Here is a 17,955-nt window from a genome sequence, read left to right as displayed (position 1 = left end):
ATTCACTCCCTCTTAGAATGCAATAGATATATGATGTACTGTTCTCGCTGAGGTGTTCCAACTCCAACTAAACAGTGAGCTAAACTCTCTCTATTCATGAACATGAAGAAATCCTGAGTTCTTTGTATGCAGTTTTATTTTCCTCACATTGTACTGAATCTGTACATATGATGAGTGATGAGAGACGAGAGAGGGAAACTAGGAAACAAACATTTCACATATTCACAAACATTACTCAAACAGCATGAAATCAATAAGCTTAAAAGTTAAATTAGAACAAAGATAAAATACATTCAAGCGATGCTTCTGCTGGGGAGTCAACAGGTAAGACGCATTTTCTCTGGCCTAATGACCGCTATCAATTTGTTACTTGGTTTCCTACTTCCGTTTTAGCGAAGTAAGCAAATGTCAAAATAAGAGTGTACTTAAAACGGAAGGATACCAATATAAATGCATAAATGTTTACCTTAAATGCCTGAAGGGCAGAACATATGAGATGTTATTCAGGTCTCAGAATAGTAATTTAATGGAATGAATTGGGGAGTAGTCCTGAAGAATCCGATTAAATTGGAAGATTATCAAAAGAAATTTAATTCAGCCCCCCAAAAAACATAAATAAGGAAGTTTCAGTAAAAGCAGTATAATGGCCCTGTTCTGCATTTTCACAAAGCAGAAAAAGGTTTCACAAATCCCAAACAAGGTTTTAATGAATCTGTACCCTCTTTAGAATAATTACATCCAGATTTGAGTAGTCTAAGTAATGTAGTTTACATACAGGACCTAGTTTAGGGTGATCAGAATACAAAAAAGCAGTAAAATGGCCCTGTTCAGCATTTTCACAAATCATACAAAGGTTTCACGATTCCCAAACAAGGTTTTAACAAATCTACAACCTCTTTAGAATAATTCCATCCAGATTTCAGCAGTATAACTAATGTAGTTTCCATACAGGATCTAGTTTAGGGCGATCAAAATGCAAAAAATGCAGTGCAATGGCCCTTTATGCCTATCCCTTAAATTCGCCAATCGGATGCCAACTTAAGCGTCGTCATATTATGTAGGCTGCAAGTTGGGAGATCTGCTGGATACTGTGTTTATACGACGGTGGATGTCAGGTTTTGCCAGTTCTGGGCTTCCTGAGACAGTTTACTTGCATTTTCCACACGTCTTGCATTGTGGCGTTGCTACACAATCAGATGTGATGGTGATAGACTAACAAGACTCCTGGATATGTGCGGTAATGATGAGCCACTGTATCTGCCAGAGATGGGACCAAGTCACACATGTGCAAGTCTCAAGTAAGTCCCAAGTCATTTTTTCTTGGGCAAGTCAGGTTCTGTAATAGGTCAAGTCAAGTCAAAGTCAAGTCACCTTATTATTGCAATTTTACCCGCAGAATCTGATCTTAATAAAGTGAAAAGACAAGATATAAGTAACTTTCAGTAAACATCATTGTCCAATGTGTCCAACCTGTTTAAAAAATATGACAATAATTTGGATTTGCATTGTAATTACTGGTCATCAGTAAAATACATAATGGAATCAAACAAAACAGAAATTACTTCATAAAATTATTTATTGATGGCTTTCAATCTAAACAGGGTCACTTCTGCCTCACTTCTGCCACTAGTTTAGTATTTTATTTGCCCAACAAGAAAAAAGGCAAACATAAAAATCATTTGAAAGAAAAAACATACTACAGTATAGAGCATCAGAAACATCTGTATGTTTGATCTGTCTCATCTTGAGACACCAGAGCTCTAAACACACAACAAAAACCAGATTAGTAGCTTATTGTTCTTAGAAAAGATTCATGTCTGTGGGTTTTTGCCACGTTTTTAGTTTCTGTTTAAGTTCTTAGTTTTACCATGTTTTAGTTTTTCATGTCTTAGTTTTGTTAAGTTTTTGGCTCGGGTCTTGTTTTTAGTTTTTGCCATGCTATGCCACCTCAGTCTTTCTCCTGCCCTGCCATCAGCTTCACTTCCCTCACCTGTGTTTTACCCATCAGCTGCACTCACCAATCACCCTCCACAGTATTTAGTTTCCAGATTTCCCCATGCACGGGGTCAGATCCTTGCACATTCACGCAACGTCTTCATGCCGAACCAAGCTAAGTGTTTTAATCTGACCAAACATGGACGCGGCGGACTTCGAGGCGTTCTGGGAGCTGGCCGGTAAACTCTGGAGCTGCTCAGCACGGGACAGCAGCTCTTGGGAGAAATTCAAGGTGTCTAATGAACTCCTGGATTTTTTTTTGAGAAAGCAGGTTCTCGAGACTTGGGCTGTGAACACATTACACATCTGGGATGAGGCGAGGAGTGTACAGCGTACTGCGGTGCTGGACATTTTCGGCATGGAGCCGGAAAAAGTAGCCGCACTGTACACTTCCGTCTTTTGCTGTCAATGTTGAAATTATGAAAGCCGAAGACGATGACTCTCGGTATCCCTCCCGCTGACATGTTGATGCATATCTGATATGAGAGGGCGGGTCTCTCCAATAAACACTTAAGGTATGTAGAGAGGGCATGACTGATTGACAGGGTAGCGATCCAATCATGACGCCATTCTCAGCCTGCGCTCCTACCGGGTAATCGATATTGTTTTTTAAATTAATTTATTAATTTCATATTCAAACTGAAAACATGAACTGAATAACATTCAAATAATTCAAGTCATCTTGTCTCAAGTCAAGTCCCGAGTCTTTAACTTTCAAGTCCGAGTCGAGTCTCAAGTCTTTTATTTGTTGTCAAGTCACATCAAAACAATGACTCGAGTCCCCATCTCTGGTATCGCCTATCTTACCATAGGTGTGTCTTTATCAGTGAAAGCTAAATTAATGCCATTTTAGCTCTGTATGCTGTCTTTTTGCTTGTTTAAAACGTTCTATTGCGCCCATAACGCACCACATACATTGTGAATGATGCGTCCCTGAAATGTTTCGGGTTCCACCGCACCGACTACAGTTCCCATGAGTCTCAGTAACGAGGGTGGCACGCAAACCTGCTGGGGCTTGTAGTTATTCAATTCTTACACGCGTAGCGTTTGTCCGGTAGGCAAATACTTTACTGAAGCTACCAAAGTTTAAAGTAAGTAACATCTAAATACCGATATGATATATATTATTAGAGTAGCATAAATAACGACAGAGCAAACGCATGATAGCAGTTTGCCAAAAGAACATTTCTTTACAAACATTTTCCTCACAACTGCCCTAGCACCACATTTTGTTTCAAGTTTGCTGAGCCTGTTCTGATATGTCAGACATTTGTTGATATTTAATAACTTTATTGAACAAAAGAGAATTGGATATTTCAGACAACATTGAGGGCGTCGTCACGCCTGTGTCACGTCGGGTTACGTCGGGAGAAAACGAAACTTATGACTGTCATGGAGGCAGTGTTGAGGAGAAGCAGTGACATTGTGTTGTCTACATTTTGTTATCCAATTCTCTGTTAATTTGAGATGGACTTTTGAATGATATATGATGGAATCGGTCAACTTCGTAGTTCAGCTGAACGAGTATGCACACAAGGAACGGCTAGTGGTGAAATATGAGGACGTTGCTTCTGTTGGCCCTGACCACATTAAGACGTGAGTTGAGCAAATTATAAAATTTACTTTGTTTGAGATTTTTCCAATCGCTTCAGTCAATTTTCTTTAATTTCGTCAGTCAATAATATAGTTTGATAGTAACACAGTACATCATGGTCTAACAGTGACTGCATAGTAAAGTAAAGATGTCTTGTAATGACTTTGCAGGTTTACAGTAAGAGCTGTCCTGAATGGGAAGGCCTATCCTGATGGTGTGGGAAATAACAAGAAAGAAGCCAAACAGAATGCTGCCAAAAATGCCCTGGAAAGCTTGTTGGAGGAACCAGCTGACTCTGTAAGATTATGCCACAGTTTTATCCACTTGCCGTTCACTTGATTTTTTGTATTGACTGAAATGCATGTGCGTTTTCATTCTTGACAGACAGAAAAGGGAACAGAAGTTTCTCCTGCCCGAGTTCAGCTAAAAAGTAAAAACTACACGTGTTGGCTCAACGAACATGGCCAGAAGAACAGCGTGTCCATAAGGACTGTGGAGACAACCAGGAAGGGACCAAGCAGCGCAGCGCAGTAAGTCTCCTCCCTGTACGCAGTTTCATTTGTAGTCATGCATTCACCAATTAAAAAGTTAATTCAGTTTCTTTTTTGTTTTTATTAATAGATTGTGTAGATTTGTGGTTGATGACAAGGAATATCCAGCTGCCTCAGGTAAAACAAAGAAGGAAGCTAAGGAGGAAGCTGCCAAGCTAGTGTATCATGAGATAGTTGCCGGTGAAACCGCAGATGTAAGTAGTGATTATATATATTTTTATCATTATAGGGTTTAAGACCACAGTTATTCTTTCTGACTTTAGACTTTTTATGATTTAAAGCTTATGTACATATATATGATATGATTATATATGGTACATGATATCATTTGTGGCAGTAATAGTACCGAGGTAAGAGGTGACGCACAACACACCAGATTTAAACATCCTCAGCAGGCCACTTAACCCCTTTGTTAACCATTTCAAAATTGTCTTTTTTACAAGACTGCGGATGCATCAGGTCCACAAAATGAGAAATTAGATGAAAATGTTGCTGATATCTGGTGAGTGAATCGTAATGGAAATAAATTGCTTAATTTTTGGCATCTGCACCAGTTTAAAATGTTGCCTCTTTACAACAGTGTCAAGACTAGCAGCCTTAGTGTGAACTCTGTGGACAATGATTATAAGGAGACAAATTACATTGGACTTATCGATAGCTATTGTCAGAAGAAAATTCTCATTCATTCATATATTGAAGAGGACAAACGTGGTCCTCCTCATGAACCCCAGTGAGTACAAAACTTATTATAGTTTCTATTAATTTTATAAATAGTCATTTTACTTACTGTTGATTTTCATTCATCGGCATTGATGTTGTTAAGATCTAAACCATTTCCATCTCACTTTGAATGCAGATTTCACTACAGTTTGAAAATAAACAACAAGGACTATCCTGTTGGTGTGGGGAAGAACAAAACAGAAGCCAAACAAGATGCCGCTAAACGGGCCTGGTCTGCTCTTCAAGATCAGTCAGACTGGGACAGTGAGGTATGTGATGTGTTCTGATCCTTTTTACCATCAAATATAGATGGATAGAGCAGGACATGGTTGTAGACATGTATTCAGTGATGATAGCAGGTGTAGAACTCTGCTTTCTCTGAGGTGAAATTAATGTGAGATTTGAATGTGTTACCTGTTTTCAAATATCTTTTGTGTGCATTTTAGATGTCTGTCAAGTCAACTGTGTCTGAAGATGGAGCACCATCCACATCCATGTCAACACAGTAAGGGACTCATGGTCACAAACAGGATAGTAGATATAAGAGACAACACTACAACCCTGGCACCAATAAAGTTGTGGCTTTGTGTAAAATGTGAATCAAAACAGAATGCAATGATCTGCAAATCTCATGGACCAAATCATTTATTCAAACTAGAACAGAAAAGACATTGAATGTTGAAAGTGAGACTTTTTCTTATTTTAATTCATTCATACTGAATTTCATGGGGCTGCATGGTGGAGTTGGCGTGACCTCCCCGTGTATGTGTGGGTTCTCTCTGGGTACTCCAGCTTGCTCCTTCTGTCCAAATTAGAGATGAGCTATTTTTCATGAAATAGTGAAATGTCTTGATTTTGACATTTGATATGTTTTCTGTTTTATTGTTAGTGAAATATTGGTGAATGAAAATGTAAAATCTTTACGTTCTGTTTTTATCTCCATTTTACACAACATCCCAACAGTGAATGAGTGTACATAAAAACCAGGGTTGGAACTGGGTGGGTCCAACTTTATGTCAATATTATTGGTTTTGTCTTGAGGAAACTGTACATACTTATCTGTCCTCTTTTTTTTTTTTTTTAGGGACTTGAGTGAGTCATCATCACAAAACTGTCAGAACGGTACTAGTGACTCAGTAGTATTTGCTGATTCATCAAACCCTTCCAACGCCCAGGTTGGTTCCCTTAGAGTTAAATGAACAATTGCTTTTGGTAAACAGTGAAAAATTGTCTGTTATCTTGAGTAATATTTGAAGACTACAAGTCTCTCTGTAACTGCCCCAGTCACCAAAGCATCCTTGTTGGTCCTGATGAAACATCTTGTAGATCTAACTGGAATCATTCTGCTTTAGTAATGTCACCATCTCTGCAGACACATGTTAAAGGATCACCATTACACTGTGTTTCTTTCAAGCAGAACAACAGCCACTAATCTGTTTGAGGCTGACATAAACTGACATTTATTGCGCAGACATCTGAGAAAGATTTCATCTTGTGGTAATTTTTTAAGCCCCGTGCAATTTTTAGGAGTTCTCAAGGTGCTCTTCTCACCTCGAAACGAGGACATTTATCATTTCTGTTGGAATTCATTGAAATGGAACCAGAGAAATTGCTAGAAATTATTTTGCTTTGATGGAGAAGTGCTGCTTTAAAAGACTTTTGCAGTAGTATTTATATATATGTTTTATCTTTATAGTCAGCAAGGCTTTAAGACTACAGTTATTCTTTCTGACTTTAGACTTTTTATAATTTAAAGCTTATGTACTTTATTCATTTATTCTCTCAGAATGACGTCCAAAACACAGGCATGGAAAATTCGAGTGGGGCATCAAACCAGTCAATGTATGTTAAAGCAATTAAGAACACTGAAAGCATGTCCTAGGCATTACTTTTACCTTCATACCTAAGCAGTTTATGAATGTCTGCAGATTTACAGCAGGATTTGAAACGATCAGAGGTCTTGGCAAAGGAGGCTATGGTCGAGTTTACCAAGCAACAGAAACACTGACGGGGTTGGAGTATGCTGTGAAGATTGTGGAGGGTAGGAAGTAAGTCAAGCATGCAGAGCTGTCCAGAGCACACTGTTGTATTTCAGTTATAGATGTCTTACAAGAATTATAGCTTTAATGTCTTATTGACTGAATGATTTTACTATGATTCTTTGATCAGAAAAGCTGTTCGAGAGGCAAGAGCATTATCAGAACTCCAACACCGGAACATTGTTAGATATTATAATTGTTGGATGGAGGACTCAGAATACCAAGATGACAGCTTCAGCCAGAGTACCTCTGAGTAAGTCTCCTCATGAAATGTTACTGTATTCTGCTTACAGATGAACCACCGTGTAGCCATTTTTTCCTCTTTTGTAGGTCCACAGGTAACTCATGTCCACAGTACCTGTATATCAAGATGGAATTATGTAGGCCTGAAACACTTGAAAACTGGATTAAAGAAAAGAACAAGGAAGATGTGCAAGGCTCCCAGAGAAGAGCCGAAAGTCTTCCCATCGCTCAACAAATAGTCAGTGGAGTCAAGTGCATTCACTCCCACAAGCTAATTCACAGGGATCTTAAGGTGAGTCTTCAGGTTAATATCCACTGTAGTGCTAAAAATGTAGGTTTTTGCTCCTCTACCTTCTGTTATTGTGTTACTTTTTAAGCCTGGCTTCTGGCAGAGTACTTAATTGAGGTTTGATAAACAAGTTAAACCCACCTGAGTTAAATTCAGATTTACACAAAATATTATCAACTTCACAGTCAGCAAAGTCATCAGACTTATCAGTCCTGTATATCATTTAATATACATCTCTCACAGTAGCTACCGAGCCACCCAATACGGCTTAAATACAGTTTATCTGTTTAAAGTCATTTACACAAAGTACATCAATCAAGTAACTTGAATTGGTTTGAACTGCTGCATTTGCTTCTCAACTGTCAGCCTGCCAACATCATGTTTGGGAAGGATGGAGAGGTGAAGATTGGAGACTTTGGTCTGGTCACTGCAGCAACTGAGGATGATGATGGAAACCTGATGAAGAGAACAAACAAGAAAGGAACCAAATCTTATATGGCTCCTGAACAAGTGAGAGGAACTAGCGTTATACTAAATACTGACATGAGCATGTATTTTTGCATTTTCATTTTTACAACCGCATTTGTGCAGTCGACTTACTCGTGCTGCCTATGCCAAGCATGCAGCTTTACTGAGTTCACCTGAAACGCTCCAACATCCTACTCTCTTTTTGTGCCATTAGTTCTCCTTAATGGTCTAATATTACTCACTTTTATGATTCTAACTTCAAAAGTAAACAAACACACATGATTCCATTTATTGAGCTCATATTTGTATTACAGATGAGTCAGAAATACGACCACAAAGTGGACATGTTTGCTTTGGGGTTGATCTTCTTCGAACTCCTCTGGAAAATCTCAACTGGCCATGAAAGAGCAGAGGTGAGTGTTCCATAGACAGAAGGCAACAGTGTGTATTATTACTATCAAGATTTTAACGGTTACTTACCACAACTGTGTTAAGTCATTACAAAGGACAAAATTACAAAAAAATTCATTTTCACACGTGACTAAAAACATTTTTTATATATATATATATATATATATATAAAGATTATTTCTTTGCTGTGTTTAATGGACCATAAACTAAAACGCTCTTTGATCTTTTCATTACTTCATGGATGCCAGATTTGGAGAGATGCAAGAAGCACAAAGTTTCCTGGAGAGTTTTCAAAGACTTTTCTCCAAGAGGTAATTTGTTATATTCTTACTATATCAGCTGATGTATAAACAAACAGCATGTGTCAGGAAAAACTCGAGGTGGACCTTCAGCAATGTGGAGTTTAACTTTGTTTGATTTAGTTGATCTCTATTTTCATTTTTCAGAGCCGGATAGTTAAGTCTTTGCTCTCTGAGAAGCCAGAACACAGACCTGAGGCAGGTGTACTGGAGTCCGAGCTGGAAAAGTGTGCAAAGAAAAGAATGGACCTTGAAAACCAAACTGTCTGACTGTCGAGAGAGGGCTTCAGTGACTTAATGACATAATATGTTCCTGTCGTTTGTCGAAGGAATTCTGCACTTGCAAATCATAAATACTGCAAGCACATGACATCATGAAATTTAACCTTGAAATCAAACTGTTATGATTTTAAAAAGAAACTTTTACATTAAATAGCTTCCATTATTACTTTTTTTTCTGTATCATGTTTCAGAGCATTTTAAAAGTTGGTATTTTATCCTCTGCAAATGTTTTAATGCCATTGGAGCAATTGATCTATTTGTTTGCCTCTGTATGATATCTTCTGCTGGGCCTGTGATATTATAGGGATGTTGAGTGTGTTGCAAGTGTGTGGGGTTGTACGTTAAAGAATTAGTGTTTGGACATTCTAAGTGCTTATGAGCGTTAAACCGCAGATGCCTCCTGCGCGCCTTATTCACCGACGTGCAGCAACTTATCGGAATGATATGACAGCCTTTACTGAAAAAAATGAAATGATGGTTGTCCAAGGTAAAGGGGTCATTAATTTACAGTTTTTACTTTGTGGAAAGACAACTGCGTACTATTGTGGAAATGATTTAAGGAATAAGCAGCAATTACACTTTTGGTTTACAGTAGACAGCAGAGCAGCAGCATAGCTCAATGCCAAATAAAATTGGTGTTGAATATGTATTACAATGTAAAAAGTTTATTTGCCTTAAAATGAGAACATCTATAATTGGATCCATGATCTGAAGAAGATGCAACTCTGATTAATGGAATATAAACGTGGACATAGACTGGCCGTTCACTGGCCGGAGGAAGGCTACAGCCATGAGACTGTTATTCAAATGTTCTTCATTTAAGTGCAGTATAAATCTGATACATATGTAACTGTGGGAAAAGGACCAAGAATTGTTTTCCATTTGTGCTGCAAACATGAAAAGATGTGGAAAAACTTTTTCGAAAGTGATGTAAAGCAAAATAAAAATTGTTTTAAATAACTGAACTTGTGGTTGGTGGATGTTCACTGATGGCTCAGTGTGTGCCTAAACCCTCTGGATTTTAGATAATGAGTCAGATGACTGGCCACTCTACTTGTATAAAGTTTGTTCTTTTATTCACTCCCTATTAGAATGCAAGATGTTATTCAGGTCTCAGAATAGGAATTTAATGGAATTAAAGAGAAGTGGTCCTGAAGAATTGCGTTAAATTGGAAGATTATCAAAGAAATTTCATTCAGCCCCCCCCCCCAAAAAAAAAAACAAAAACCTGCGTCTCGATGGAAAACACAAGTTCCATGCTTTTCAGGCGGATACGAAGCGCAGAACTCACTGTTCAATACATGATCTGTGCAGGTTTTTAGGTTTAGTTGATTTTATGCTGTAGCAATTAACTCCGCCCTCCAGCAGGTGGCAGTGTGGAATATAGCCGAAAGAGAAAGTTGGAGCAAAGAAAAGAAATGTAAGCGAAATTCAAAAAAAAATTTCTCACTGTGCAAGTCCCTGATGGAAGAAAGAGGTTTGCCGTGTAAAGCACTTTGAGGGGTCAGGAAGACTCGAAAACTGCAGAAAGAATGCAGTCCAATGACCACTTGTGCAGGCTCTAGTTGTTTTTTTAGCGAATCGAGATGGTCCGAAATAAGTATCTTCACAGACTCAAACAGCACGCACATGAAACCGGTGCGGTGCTGAAATTTGAGGAAATCTCCAAAGACCCTGAGGAGAACAGGTAAGTAGAAAGTGCCGAATGATAGTTTGCTACACCGTGGAATTTGGCATTACTTTCTTTTCTTTAGAAACAAAACGTGGTGCATTATACGGGCTTTAAAAAAAAAACATTTTAGTACACCGCAGCATAATACACAATACCAGGATCGGATCACACGCGCAGTATACGGGCACGAATACGGGCTTTTTTTTACAAGGGTGTATAAGGGCGCCCTTATAAGGGCGCCCTTATACGGGCTTTAAAAAAAAAAAAAAAAAAAAAATTTATTACACCGCAGCATAATAAACAATACCAGGATCGGATCACACGCGCAGTAGGCCATGCCAGATAATGGGATCAAGTTTTTGCATCGAATTGCCCGATGTAATAAAATACGTTGTAACTGTTATTTAACTGTAATTTGCTATTTAACGGGCATCTATGTAGCTGCTGAATACTTTGAATTTCCCTCTGGATTAATAAAGTATATCTGTCTGTCTGGCACTTGCTGGCTTTAAGTAAAAAGCAAACAAAACACAAGTTCATCATTTGTTACCACTCTACATCTTTAATGTCAAGGTTTTGTCATTCTTCCTTAGATTCATCATGAGGGCTGTGCTCGGTGGTCGAGGCTTTCCCAACGGTGTGGGCTCCAGTGCAAAGAAAGCCAAGCAAAATGCTGCCAAAGAAGCCCTGAGAAGCATAAATGACAAAGAAAATCAGGAAACAAAAGTAAGACTCTTAAAATGGATATGTGCAGATGTGACTGTGGCATACAAAGTGTCATGTTTCATGGATCCAGCAGCAGGTTTCGTGGATGCATCATCTGGCTGAATAAACCGGAACAATGGTGTAAAATGCAAAAACAATCTTTTACTTTCTTTTTTTTTCTGTCAGAGAGAAAATGCTGCAAAAAATCCTGCCGCGCCTCTGTGTCAGAACAGTCGAACCACAGCTACGTTTGATCAGCAGAGCTCTGTGGTGTCATCTGCTCCGTAAGTCCACGCACTGCTTGATAATCTGTAATCCGTGTGTTCACCTGTTTAAATGTATCGAATAAAACTGATGTGATTTTAGATGCCCCAGCTTTGTGATTTTTGACGAGGAGGACATGACTACCCCTGGGAAAAACAAGAAGAAAGTAAGGAGGAAGCTGAAATATAACCAAAAAATCAGAGAGGTAAGTTGGTAAAATAAGGTTTTCATGTTGGCCTACTCGATACTTTTGAACCTTTAAGAGGCTGGTTAATTGTTTTCTCTGCAGAACTGTAGGCTACTTATTATCATTCCTTATTATTATCAAAATAACAGTAATAAAGTGAAGGTTACATGATGCAGAAGTTAACAAATCTCTGTTTCAGGTGTCATCTGAGTCAGCTGTGTCTGAGGATGGCTTAGCGAGACTGTCCCTACCACAAAACACACAGTAAGACACTGACTGACCGTCGGGTTCGAGTTTGGTCAAAATGTTTTCCTAATGTTTGTCTTTGCGTTGTCTCAGGAGTTTCTGTCGTGCTAAATCAAAGACTGTGGCAAAGATCGGTTCATCAAACCGTCCCAATGTTCAGGTTTGTTATTCCGCTTTAATCACTGACTGTGGCTGCTCCACTGAGTCAAGGCCCTGCAAGGCATTCACCTTTAAGCCTGAGCTGACTCGAGACTTAGTCGAACCTCATTCTTTGAAGAGGTACAATACAATTTTAAAAAAAAGAGTAAAGTGTCATGACTTCAGAGTGAAAAACCTGAAGGTAAGTAAGGCTATTGATATGTTGTACATGTACATGTTTCTGAAATATTTAAAATTGCTCGGCAGCTTTTTCTCCATTGTTTGTCCCTGCTATTTAACTCATTTATCTTTCCCACTATGTTTGTTTTCTATTTATAAATCTAAGTCTTACCTCTTTTTTTCATTTAGGATACAGCGTCTTCTGAAGGAATTAATCCCAGTGAGATGCCATCAGTCCAATCACAAACCCTCTGGTGTGGAGATTTCAAAACATGAAATGTTATCCTGTAGTAGCCTTAATCATTGGCATCTGTTTGAACCCTGGTTTTAGGGTGACAGGTCACTACTTGATGAAACAAAAATGCGTAGATGGGACCCGTTGCTCTTGGGCTGCAGCTCATGATCATGTCCATTATCAACTGATGCTCATTTTCATCGATAAAGTGTGTAAAGCTATTTGATATATTTGTGTAGTGAAGCACTAAGTGTTGGAGAGGTCATACCGAAAAATGGAGAACTGTGTTCCGCTGAATTGCAGGATTTCTTATTTCGTAATCCTTTTTTGTTTTTCTTTTGTGGTTCAGCGTTTCATTACACCTCTGCTATTTCCCGTGGTGTTTAGTTTGTGTATGTTGTTGTGAATTTCTTCACATTTCTTGCAACAGCTACAAGTCAGAATTTGACGACTTGGATTATCTTGGGAAAGGAGCCTATGGACGAGTTTTTAAGGCAAGGCATAAACTGCTGGACATGTATTATGCAATAAAGATCGTTCCATATAAAAAGTAAGTCACATTTTTCAGTAAAACTCCATCGTGTAAACATGCCAATCATAGACTAATAATTCCAGGTGTAAAGCAAAATGAATTGTTTAAATATTTGAAGTATTTTTCCTTTTGCTCAGAGAAGCTCTGCGAGAGGTGGAAGCATTGTCAAACCTGGACCACTACCACATTGTTCGATTCTTTTCTTGTTGGATTGGAGAATCGGGACCCCAGTCGGAGAGTTCAGACAATAGCTGCAGCACTTCGCCGTAAGTCCAATCTATTTATTTAAGGTCGGTGATGAAGGAGTCACTGCTTGTTTGTGAACATGTTATACAAACTTGGCCCATTCTCGTTGGCTGAAGGGGGAAAAGGGACCAAAGAGACCCCCATGTGTTCAGATTACATTGTTTTTGACTCTTGGCGGATCTTTGTATTGTTCATACTTCACAACATCTTTTCTTTGTGATCGAGAGTTTTAAAGTCCTTGTGTGTCATGCTACATGGCCAATCTGCAACGGGGTTGCACGCGAGAAGATTTTTTGGTCCGACTTAACCCCTGACGTGCGGGCAAACCTCTCTCTTTTCGTTAATGTTTCTCTCTGATACAAGTAGCTCCTGATAAGTTGTTCTGTTTTGCACACCTGGTTTTGAAATATAACTTTGCCCCCACGATTGAACTCTCTCTGCTGTAAGTTTCATCCTGCCGTGTCCCCTGACCCCGTCTTTTGCACTTTCATGTGCTGTAGCTCCTCACAGACGGCTCACTCAGCAACTCCTTTCCCTTCAATTCTCTTGCTAAGCGCAACAGAATCAAATCTCTCTAAATCGACGCTCTTACTAGTGGCAGTTTTGTTTTCCGATTTTCAAATTCCAGGGTGGTAGGTACTTTTTGTATGAGCATCCCAGGACATGCAACCCCATTTTAATCGAGCTTGCAAAGCAAAACTGAAGGACGACCTTCCAGAAGGATTATACTTGCACCAAGTCTAAGTAGAAGCTATCCGCAATTCCAGGAGAAACGGAGCAAGACTACATCAGTGTGGAAACACTGTCATGCAGTGACATTGTATCGTGGAAATTAGACTAACATGTGCTTGATACCATTTAGAGCTAAAGATAGTTGGCCAAACTCGTCAACCCTCCCTTTGACTGTTCACAAGCCTGTAAAGCTGGATGATTAAGCAATGAACTGCCCAGCTGATCATAGGAAGCACAACACATCACAGAGTCACAAACAGAGATTAGATCACGATCGTGTGGAGAGCTGTGGATCTGTCTATGCTGCGCAATGTAATCACTGTGAATCTGTGAAGTTGCTGATGGCACCGATCACTTATACTTACAGTTGGGTTGGAGGGGCTTAGTCTGAGAGAAGTGTTGAAGATGGACTAAGTCATGTGGAAAGCTCTGACCTGACCACAGACCAGCGTCAGACCTGATGCATTTGTTGGCAATGTGAAAATTGGGTTTCTGAGGAATTATCTGTGGCTGTATTCTTGTGAAAAATGACAGAGCGACCACTCGTGTCTAACCACCTGTTTGCAGACATGCAGGGAAAATAAAGGGTAAAGCATTGAAACGGAAAAAAAAATATTTTTCAAGCAAAGAATCGAGTGATTTTACTCAGTTTATTGATATCACAAGTTTTCCATTCCTGTGAATATGTCTCCAATTAATCCTATTGTACCTAAAGTAAGTAGTAGCAGTGGACACATTAAAGTTTTAAGTGTCTTTGTCTTTTTTCTCATTTCTTTTCTTCTTTTTTTTTTTTTTTTTTAAACAAAATTTTACCAATTTGCCTTCCAGGTCCTCCATTGATTCATCTACGACATACCTTCATATTCAGATGGCCTTATGCGACACCGACACTCTCCGTGAGTGGATAGACAAGATGAATGACAAGAAAACTGTTGGAGACACCAAGAGACGAAGAAAAAGCCTGACTTTCATGCAGCAAATGGTCAGTGCTGTTGAGCACATTCACTCCAAGAAGTTCATCCACAGAGACCTGAAGGTGAGTCAGAGTCACGACCTGTGTGCAGGCATTAGTAAGGTTACGCTGTGGCCCAAGAAACATGATCTACATGGGATGAAGACTCCATAGTTTAATATTGTTGCTGATTCTGAAAAGTCCTGTGTTATAATGATGGTAGAAGTTTACAGTCAGAATGCTGTTGGAGAGTTGGTTAGTCATTATTTGTCCATCAAACGGATCAATCAGTTATCCAGTAACACCACATTCTGTATGTGTGTGTGTGTGTGTGTGGGTTTCTGTTTCTGTACAATGTCATCGCAGAGGTGCATGCGCAACCAAGGAGCACAATTGTTCATTATTTTGAGGAGCTCCCTTTGTTAAGAGAAGATGATTGCAGATCCAGAGCAATAAAGGGGCAGACTGAAGTCCCAAAGGCAACAAATTATCTGCATTCATTGTGTTTTGTCTGAAAATGCAACTGCAACACACTTTATCCCTTGTAACTACACAGAGAACATCATTTTATGTACGATTTTATGACATTTTCCCTTGTATAAACACTTGGCTTCGCTATGACACACTGTATGTGCATGAGGTCATGCAGTTATTTACTTGTCAAATGTCTTGTCATTATCAAGAATAGTTTCTGAATAGGATCTGGTCATTTTCAGCATATCTGGTAGAAATGTATTGATTATTGGTTCATGTCTGTTGACGATGGCCTTCATAAACCAAAATTAAGTTCCTGCTCATTTGTCTGAATATACCAGGCTAATATAACTCCAAATAAGCTCATTATCTATTACTGCATAATTCATTAAGCCACATTTGGTGTTTCATCTGGTTAGCCCAGCAACATCATGTTCGGACAGGATGGGAATGTGAAGATTGGAGACTTTGGCCTGGTCACAGTCGAGACTCCTGCTGATGTTGATGATCGGATGGAGAGAACTTTGTCCAAGGGAACTGAAAATTACATGGCCCCAGAGCAGGTGAGCACAGGTCACAAACCCTATGGCCTTAAATGAGTTTTGCCGTGTCTCCACAGCTGTCTCTTGTGATGGCGTGATTTTCTGAGTGTGGACTCGTCAATCTTCCCTTTGACTGTCCAAAAAAAAGAATGAACTGACTCGTAGAGCAGACTGCTAATGCAGTGATGGTGCTGACCCTGATGGTAAACCAGCTCACTGACCATAATATTTTCTCTGTGGCAAAATTTTATTTAAAAAAAAAAAAGCTTTGTTGCTCTACAAAAGGCTGTACTTTTATCATTACACTATTATATCTGTGTTATAAAGCGCTCTTGATATAAATGATATCATTTATCAGAATTATTTCTGGTTTATTCCTGCGTATCACCACAAGTTTTGGGGTTTTGTCTGAATTTTGAACGACTTGAATAGTTTCAGAGCGTGACTCAGGAGGACAGTGTCACAGTTAAATGTTGTGTTATTTAGTGTTATGACATACAGCTGACTCATGTTGCATGTTAATTCTGTTTCGCTCATATCAGAAAAGTGAGAAGTTGTACAACAGAAAGGTTGATATCTTTCCTTTGGGGCTGATCTACTTCGAGCTTGTCTGGAAACTCTCCACTTATTTTGAAAGAGGCAAGGTGAGTTTACCCACAACGTGTGAAGTATTGTGTTCTCAGTAATAAAATGATAAGTTCAATGTAGCACAATTGCTGAATATTATGTCAGGTGTACCAACCCCAGTTCAATGTTCTCTCATTTATTAATTTATCTAATTATTCATTAATTTTATCACTGCACAAATCTCAGCTTTGGAGCAGCGTCAGACAACAGAAGCTTCCCCAAGGATTTTCACACAGATTCATGGAAGAGGTACATAACGTTTTCCCAGCATTGATCCAGTATGTCACTGGTTTACCCTCAACACGACTCCCCCCTTTTGTGGATATTGAACCCTGAGGATTTAAAGTATTTAGTCCAGCTCCAGAAACATTTCTGTTTGGTTGAGTTCCTAAATATTGCAGTGTAATGAATTTATTTGCTGTTGTTTGTTGTTTTCATTCTCTAGTACTCCATCATAAGATCAATGCTGAGTGCAAAGCCAGAAGACCGACCCGAAGCAAGTGAGGTCAAGACGAAGTTGGACGAGTACACTCACAGACTCATCACCCAAGAAATCAAATGTTATGGGAGCCAGAGTGTCTGAATATCAGTCATATGGCAAAAATAATTTTATGTCACAATGTTGAATATCCTGCTGAAAACCTAAAATAACTATTTCATTTTATTTTTTTCTAGATCATGCATTTTCATGGTTTCTTTTAGACACTAACCATGTAAAAACCTGATCAGGTATAGGAAAGTTTTTATACAATGTTTTTATAGCGAGAGATGAAGTTTACACCTTTTATAAAGACTGCTATAGACGCTGGCATTTCTGCTTTTATTTGTTTGTTCTGTAACCTCCGTCTGCCTTTGCTTAATACTATTGCAGGAGAATTGATATATTTGCTCACACATTTTAATACTTTTCATCAATGAACTGTATTTGCAATGAACTGTAATTTATTTATTTTTTCTACGTGTCATAAAATATACCGTACAAAAATAAAGCAACTGGCAGTTTTAACCTTGATTCTGCATATCTTTAATCTCACACGCTGTAACCTTGATGCCAAGCTCCAGTTAACTAAAGCGAGAAGTGTGAAAGATTATATTTTAGAGGATCAAAAATACCTGTCAGCTCAAAATCATGTGAAGTTTGTTTGGTTGGAATTATTATTATTATTATTAAATTACTAAATCATTTCTAAACTTGTTGAAAGCAGTAAACATATTTTATAAGTAGAGGCCCATACAGTATGTTCACTATTATATGGTGCAGGGGGAAATTCCTGTAATTTCACATGATGAAAATAAACAAAATACTAAATTTGGTTTACGTTGAATGCAGTT

At 38.7% G+C, this 17,955-nt stretch overlaps 2 protein-coding genes across 2 annotated transcripts; both read left to right on the top strand.

The window, feature by feature from the left end:
• The first annotated feature begins 3,359 nt into the window (after window positions 1–3,359).
• Window positions 3,360–17,509, top strand: LOC142398784 (uncharacterized). Its single transcript, XM_075482958.1, has 24 exons — window positions 3,360–3,591; window positions 3,760–3,886; window positions 3,974–4,119; window positions 4,211–4,334; window positions 4,584–4,642; window positions 4,721–4,870; window positions 4,997–5,129; window positions 5,307–5,365; window positions 5,945–6,035; window positions 6,647–6,702; window positions 6,789–6,908; window positions 7,030–7,152; window positions 7,230–7,434; window positions 7,798–7,941; window positions 8,214–8,312; window positions 8,559–8,621; window positions 8,757–8,873; window positions 12,860–13,068; window positions 13,188–13,316; window positions 14,857–15,064; window positions 15,874–16,017; window positions 16,539–16,640; window positions 16,810–16,872; window positions 17,069–17,509. The coding sequence occupies exons 1-24, from the start codon at window positions 3,482–3,484 to the stop codon at window positions 17,204–17,206; spliced, it is 2,919 nt and encodes a 972-aa protein (XP_075339073.1). The 5' UTR covers window positions 3,360–3,481; the 3' UTR covers window positions 17,207–17,509.
• On the top strand, window positions 10,350–12,905 carry LOC142390785 (uncharacterized). Its single transcript, XM_075476511.1, has 7 exons — window positions 10,350–10,578; window positions 11,157–11,289; window positions 11,455–11,552; window positions 11,635–11,737; window positions 11,919–11,983; window positions 12,059–12,125; window positions 12,473–12,905. Exons 1-7 carry the CDS (start codon window positions 10,478–10,480, stop codon window positions 12,557–12,559), a joined length of 654 nt encoding a protein of 217 aa, XP_075332626.1. The 5' UTR covers window positions 10,350–10,477; the 3' UTR covers window positions 12,560–12,905.
• Window positions 17,510–17,955: the final 446 nt, after the last annotated feature.

The sequence above is a fragment of the Odontesthes bonariensis genome, chromosome 2, assembly GCF_027942865.1.
Source record: "Odontesthes bonariensis isolate fOdoBon6 chromosome 2, fOdoBon6.hap1, whole genome shotgun sequence".
Classification (NCBI taxonomy): domain Eukaryota; kingdom Metazoa; phylum Chordata; class Actinopteri; order Atheriniformes; family Atherinopsidae; genus Odontesthes; species Odontesthes bonariensis.
Note: the sequence above shows the minus strand (reverse complement) of the source record. Positions and strands in the feature narration are given on the sequence as shown.